The following is a 7,520-nucleotide window of genomic DNA, read 5'->3' on the forward strand; positions in this document are numbered from 1 at the left end:
AGTACAGGGCGCGGTTTTGTGTTCAAATGGATGCACGCGTTCCTAAGAGTCCAGAAGCCGCAACAAAGCCCCGCTCCCAGTCCTTCGGGCTGTGGAGCATGGCTTGGTGCGACTTCTGGAGCCTCTTAGATGCATTGCATCATTGAAACACCATTACTCCCACTGTTGACTTAGAAGCCCACGTTTATTTTGCTGTATTTAACAGGCCTTGCTAAATTCCTAAACGCACTAACACATTTTCGTGCTGTTTTCTTCAAACTTGGATTTGCTCTTAAAACAAAAACTGGGACTTGGAAAAAAGGACTCAACTATGTTTCTTTTCTGCTGTTATTTGGACCCGTAAGCTGAACTCAGACTTCGAGTAAGCATTTATAGGATATGCTCGGAAGAAATCGATCAAATTTGCAGCACGGAGCGGGAGCTGTCGCCATGGGCTCAGAAGAAATTGTGATTTTCATGAAGAAGATTTCAAGGTCAATCCCAGACCTCAAGTAGAGGACTAGGAAAGGAATCTGCCCGAAAAACCCATAGAACAATGCAATATTGCTGAACTAGAATGACTGGTGTCTAGACGTGATACGAGGCAGGGGCACTGTATCTGGTTCCCTCTTGGGTTTGTATGTTTACTAATTTGGCCTCATTAATAATTTGCTTCTAAAGCTGTTTCTAGTGCTTCAGGTTTTTAACATTCTTATTCGAAATATAACTGGCACTTTTTACCAATGTCTTTTGCACTTGTGATAGTTTGGCAAATGTTTATTTTAGAAGGCAATGAACTAGTTAACATCACTACTGAATTGCTGAACTTAAACTTCAATATAGATATTGTATGAAGATTTTTCGATACTCTGCCATGTGAAGAGTTGATGCGGCAGTATTACATTTGGCCCACCCACAAACCTATTTGCTTCTTCTGTCTTCTAGGCTGGGAAGCCCCTGGTTTAGGATCAGACCACTATATCAAATGTTATTCTGAAACTGCTGATGTGGTGGTTTTTTTTTTTCTCAAGTTGGGAAATGTGGCAGGAGCTTGTCAAATTTCCAACGTCCTCAGTCACCCAAAATAGTCACAGATATTGCTAAAAAATCTTAGAGAGGCTAGAACGAGAAGTCCGTAGGTTTGGCCTGTAAGTATGGGAGTTAAGTAGAGAAGAGAGTTTAGGAGCTACACTGTCTCCCAAGTTCTCAAAAATTCCTGGGGGTGTGAGATTAACAGTCTGTCCCTGTTTCCTCGGGGGGATAATTTCCTTTTGGGAACTTTCCTATGGGTACTGACACACACACTGACAGTACGTGAAAAAGTTTTTTTATATTGAATAATGAAACAAAGTCTTCTTAGGGCTTCCAGCTCCAAGCCCTACCATAGCGGAATTGCACGGAAGACAGAAAATGCCTACGAGAAAAATTGGGGTGTGGTGTGTGGATATGCATGTAGGAGAATCAGTATACCGGTACCAGGATACGAGGGGTCACATACGTTATAACTCTCCCCTACACTACTGTTTCTCGGGGTCCAATAATAGCTTCTGTTTGTTCCAATAACTTGTATTTTCCCCAATGTTCAAAATTTTAGGTCATCTACGTCCGATCCAAGGGCGCAAAGTTTGAACGGGTCGACGGTCGCCCGTGCCAGTCGAGGGGCTACATAACCTAGTCTTGATAACAAAATCTTGAAGCGCGGAGATGTATAAGGTACCATATATATATATTAAGTTACCACCAACACAATCTTTAAATTTGTCGGCGTCAGTTGGTGGTAAAGCTAGTAAACAGCCTGTTGTTTATCATAACAAACCATGTTTTGTTTTGAACTCTACTCTTCCAAAAAACTTTCCCTTCCCACCAAATCTGTTTTTTATCTTTCCACTGGGTTGTGTGGGGGGGGGGAGGGGGGAGAAGCAAAAACCATTCTAGTTTGTGAAGGATTTTGGAAATTGAGTCATTTCCAAACAACGGGTGCGTCATTAGTGTAGGCCAGAGTCGTAGTTTCCAGGGAGAAGATCCAATGTTTGGGAGGATCTGTGTAACACAATTAGCTAGAGGCTACATTTGATGGGTTAGATTTCAAATCACCGCAGGTTTACCTGACGGATTTCTTGCGTGGAGAAATGAACACGCGATAGGTTGACGGCTTGTTAATTTTGAAAAGTCACCACTAGCTAGAAATCTAACACAAATGTTGAGAGAATTTTTGTTTCTCTTTCCTGTGGGAAGGTACCATTTGATGCGATTTACAATAACCCTCCCCCGTTAGTGAACCATTTTTGATTTGGATTAAGCTGTAGCATATGTGCTTAACTGTCTTGCTTGATAGCCCCAGAAGTTACCCCGCAATACAGACCTGTTTGGACGTCAGTGGAGTGAATATGCCCCCGGACTGGTAGCGCAAGGATTGGATATCTTGCCTTGCTGTCCCAGCACAGAAACAGAGCAGAACCACACTAGAAGAAAAAGGCCTATGTCTCCTACTCTGCCCCTTGTAGGAAAGTATTCCCTTAGCCCTCAGCAGTTTATTTAAAAAGTACGCATAGCTACTTTTTCTTCAAAAGATTCAAAGATGGAAACTAGAATTACTACAGTATGTTGGTTATGACAGTTTTACACAGCTTTGTTGATTGTTGGTAGATACTGTAGCAGAAATTGACTGAATTTGTTTTTGCAAAAACCTTTTTGTGGTAGGTTTTTGCCTAAATTTTCAGTTAGGGTGGTCTTCTGAAGCAATCTTGGAATTTGTGCAGGTGTTGTATAGGTCCAGAAAAACACACTGCGAAGTAATTCAGTTTTAGATCATTTGAGCCCCGGTCAGATTGCTAGGGAATCTCGGGGATGTCCCTGTCGGCCACCAGAGCTCTGACAGAGAAGGCTACATGCCCCAAAAAAACTAAGTTCCCCGGCTTCCAGCACTGCGCCAGGGCAGTTAAACCTCGGTATCAAAACTGGATTTATTTTGCAGTGTGTTTGGACTGTATTGCTATCCATGACTAGTCATAAGAAAAGAAACACTTTTCACCTGTATTAATTCCATTATGGACGAACCCAACTCACCAAATATAGTGCCAGTGATAAAATTTCACTGGAGCAGGATTTGCGGATAGCAGGCCTTTGCGTAAAAGTGAATAAGGGTCTTTAAGAGGAAAAACACTATGCAGGTGCAGGACCCCCCATTGCTTAGTGGAGGCCCATGGGTTCCTGGAGGAGGCAGCCAAAGTATGGCAGGAAATCCGGTTCATGCTCTCTGCACCACTTTGGCCTTTCCCTGTTCCTGTGGTGGATACAACACGTAGGAAAGCGGAACAACTGATACTTGTCTTCGTTAGGCGCGTAAGCTCAGGACTTGTATCTTAGCTGTGATGCGCGCTGGCTGCTCTCCGTAAAGTCAGGCCGGCAGGAATGGAGGCCGGTCAGACAGAGTGGTGGGAAGCTCCTCACCCAGTTCCTGCACCAAAGTTAGAAACCACTGGAGAAAACAGAGCCATAGGCCAGAAACAGAGACTACGTAGCGGGCCTAGTGGGACTCCAGGGTCCGTCGCCCCTTTCTTGCCTCGTGTCCTTCCCTGGGCTTCAAACAAGTGAGTTGTGCCAATCCAAAGCAACCGGCAAGTCTTGTGTCTAATGAGCGCTGTGGCTTGAAGGCATTCTACGTAATGCTTGGGCTTGCAGGCAACGGGGAGGGGAATCTGTAGGTGGAGACATTATTTGCCTTTGATATCCATTACCAGGAAAGTTATTCTGCGCTTTTATTTAAAGGAGGCGTCAAATACAAAAAGGACAGGACCTCTCTAATTAAGCTTCTCTAAACATCTTATTCCCAAATGTCTTTTGGGGAGGAGGACATTTTGGCTTCAGAATGAGGGAAAAAACCAACACCAAAACTGGAGCAACATAGTATCAGAGAATGGGGTGTGTCGCTTACAGCCCTTGACATAACCGTTTAGGAAGAACTTCGGAAGCTTTGGTCTGTCAAATGTCAGTTGCACAGTAGTTTTATGAAAAGTCAGGACTTGCGCATGCTAAGCACCTTGACAAACCGCGTCAATTGGGGATTGGATCGCCGTCTGTGGGAATTCTATTTTCATATTCAGGGGGGGCTACAGTTCAAATAGCCAAGGAAAATATTCTCCGTGTGCTCTCACAAGGATAGTGGTCTCTTTGGTCCTGGTACTAAAGTCCAGCCCTCCATGCCATGGGAGTCCAGATCCATCTGGATGGTATGGCTTTGATCTATACATAATCTATTCCAAATAGCTACCCTTGATTCTTACCATTTACTGTGCCATTGTATTTTATGGGAACTTTGCGAGCATCCGTGGATTTTGGTTTCCACAGGGGACACCCCTCCCCGCCCCTCGAAGCCCCTCCGATCCTGGGAACCAACCTAGCATAGATAGCCTACGGGTCCACTTGCACTGAATTTGAATTGACATGTAGCCAATGATCCACCGGGGTTCAGTGCAAAGCCTTTAGCAGAAGATGGGTGGTGGCAAAACCACTGCTACAGCAAACAAGCTCTGAAGCAGGAGTCGGTCTGCAGTGTGCATGTACGAATTAATTCTTAGCTAGAAACCTATATGTACCCACACATTTTTTAGTTAAGTTGTGGGGTACGCTTACTAGATTGTTTAAGTTTGTTAGAGGTTTGCAGAAAGCACAGGACCTGACGGCCTTGTGAACTCTCAAGCCTACGGCCCTCGGGGGGTATTGTGTGTCCCTAGTTTTTGGACTTGTAAACTCACTGGCTAGGGCAGGTCAAGATTGATCGGATATTAAATCAATCTGAGCCACAAAACAACAACCTATCTTTTTAAGTCTTTTTCATAGGCCAAACATCATCTACCTAAGGTTGTGACCAGAATTTATTCCCACACCATTTTTGGCCATACTTTCCACGATTCGACGTGGAGGTAGTGGTGCTTATCCTTTAAGAACTATCAGTTTATTGGAAGACGCGTATCTTATCACCGTGAAATAACACCATTTGTTGTTCAGTTATTTTTCTGGCACAAGCTTCTTCCAGTTTCCATGTTGGACTAAATTAAGATAAATAAAGATAAAGTCTTACATTTAGCTTGAAAATTGAAAGGCACACATCTATGAAGAGGAAAGCCTTCCTTGCTGGATGCATGGGAAGAAAATGCATAGTTACAAACTCAATGTGAACAAATATCTGTGGTCCTCTGTATGCTTGGAAATTTAATAATATAGCAAGTCCACGATGTAAAGATGTCATATCCATAAGATCTAATAGTTTCTAAATATCCTGCACTGGTGAGGCCATATCCAGAATGATAAGCCCTGAATCAGCATAAAAATCCTTGGACAAGCAGCTGTGTTTTCTCAGACGTTGCAGAAATGCAGGCACTACTGCAGACAGTCATTTTTTACACTGTTTTTATATTTTCTGTACACCGCTATGATCTCCAAGGAATAGCGGTATAAAAATAAAAAAATATTATATATTTATTTATATTCTGAAAGCACACACAAACTGCCCTCTCTCATTTTAGGCTTGGTAGGTGGGAGTCAATTGACCATTATGCAGGTGGTGAGCTCCAGCCTATGTTGGCCTGTCACACAGTTATGCAACATTTAGATGATGCCAGAAGTATATAGGATCTTGACTTGCTTCTAGTTTTGCATGCTATATGTTTAGAAGGACATTTATAAACTGAAGCATGTGTAGATTAAGCGGAGACAGGTTTCCTTCATATTTTGATAAAGGGGTATCATCTTGAAGATGTACCAAACATTTTTGTTGTTCGCTATGTCTAGAGTTAATGGCTGGAAATCACAAGAACGATTTTGGTGAACACTGGGAGAAACCTCTATTTGACAGTTGAGTAGACTGTGTCAGGAGATGATAGTCTGCTTTATTATAGACAAGGATGGATTTATGGAAGTTGCAGCCCACAAACATCTGGAGGATCAAAGTGATCTTAAAATTCAAGGATTCTATCATTGAGAAGAGGCTTGGACTAGACTGCCTTAAGTGCTCCTGGCTCAGAGGTTCTGTGATTCTAATGAATCAGGGACCAGGCCTCTTTTGAGGCAAGTGGGGATGGATTATTTTTGGGAGCTGTGGTTAAGGTGGAAGCTGGTGGTCTTAAGCTTGGGTTAGAAGCAATCCAGTGGCCTTAATAAGGAACGGAAGCTAACAGGACTTGGGGTATCTGCTGAACCTATTCACTGTCTCCTCAGCTCTACCGATTTCTTGCTCGACGGACCAATGCCAAGTTCAACAAGGTGATACTCAAGCGGCTGTTCATGAGCCGTACCAACAGGCCACCGTTGGCCATATCCCGCATGGTAAGTGCAGATTTTCCCCATACTCCCTTTCCCGATCTCTCTCCAGTTCTACAATTGCCCATCCATATTGATCCTCGGCTTCAGACGTCAAACGTTCTCAAGCTGCGTCATTACACAACCTCTCCTGCCTCAAAGGAAAGGCTGAACAAAACTGCTCTGATGTGACTTTGCTGACAGAGTTAAGGGTGGTACAGCAGGGCAAGGTGAAAGGAACAGGACTTTGTGCCTCCATAATGTATGTTCTTTCCCAGGAGAGGAAACAGTGGTAACACATCCTTTTGCCAAAGGCAGTGGAGTGATGTAAAGATTTTGTGAAGCTAGTGAGATGTGGAGTATTTATGTTGCATCCATTGTGGAATTGGATAGGGATGGCGTGTCCACACTGCTACCGTTCCAATTAAGAGACACACAGTTTGCATGCAAAAAAAGTAAATTATTACTTAATTATTAGTGCAAGCATAGCAGTTATGGTTCTTTTTCCTTCCCTTCCAGATCCGTAAGATGAAGCTCCCAGGACGGGAAAACAAAACTGCTGTTGTAGTGGGTACAGTGACAGATGACGTCCGTATCCAGGAAATCCCCAAATTGAAGGTAGTCTGGTTGCTGCTGGAGAAACTATCCAGATGGGAGAGGGTGGGAGGTCAGCAGGCTTAGAGCATGGCGGAGGCTATTGGGTATTCATAACAGGTGCCAGTTTATTAAATTTAGGAATGCATGACAGGTTGCACACAGGTGTGTCACATCTGGTATTTTTGTGCCAGTCAAATGGGGTATAAAAATAATCAATTAGAGTAATAAATGTTAGACAGTAATCAACTACCGGGTGGCATTTGTGTCTGCACCTGTTACTAACTGGGATGTTACCTGATTTTTAAACAATGCTACAGTGTTTAGTTAGTTATTGATATAAATTTGCACTTGGTGCTGTCTAAAAGGGAGAGAACATTGTTTTAGATTATGCTAGTGTAACAAGGAGAAGGATGTGAGAGAGACAGAAGATGGGTGTCCTGGAAAGGGAGAGGTGGCGGCACTGCAAAGGAAGAACTCTGATTGGAAACTACAAGGCCAACAATCCCTAGGGAAGACCCCGGGAGGCAGGCCCTACAAGGGAGGGGCTGGCAGATAAAAGGGAAAAGGGAGAGGCGCTTGGGGAGGAGGGCATGAGTGGAAGAGAAGGTGGTGAGGTGGTCGCATGTAGGGAAAAAGGTCAGCATTCT

The 7,520-nt window shown here is 43.6% G+C and overlaps 1 protein-coding gene across 1 annotated transcript in view; it reads left to right on the plus strand.

Moving 5' to 3' along the window:
- Positions 1-7,478, plus strand: part of RPL18 (ribosomal protein L18) — a 9,340-nt gene extending 1,862 nt beyond the window's left edge. Inside the window, exons 4-5 of the mRNA XM_042473789.1 lie at positions 6,183-6,303; positions 6,796-7,478. Coding sequence (XP_042329723.1) covers positions 6,183-6,303; positions 6,796-6,957 — 283 coding nt within the window. The 3' untranslated portion in view covers positions 6,958-7,478. The remainder of the gene's footprint in view (positions 1-6,182; positions 6,304-6,795) is intronic.
- The last annotated feature ends 42 nt before the right edge of the window (positions 7,479-7,520 follow it).

The sequence above is a fragment of the Sceloporus undulatus genome, chromosome 6 (assembly GCF_019175285.1).
Source record: "Sceloporus undulatus isolate JIND9_A2432 ecotype Alabama chromosome 6, SceUnd_v1.1, whole genome shotgun sequence".
Classification (NCBI taxonomy): domain Eukaryota; kingdom Metazoa; phylum Chordata; class Lepidosauria; order Squamata; family Phrynosomatidae; genus Sceloporus; species Sceloporus undulatus.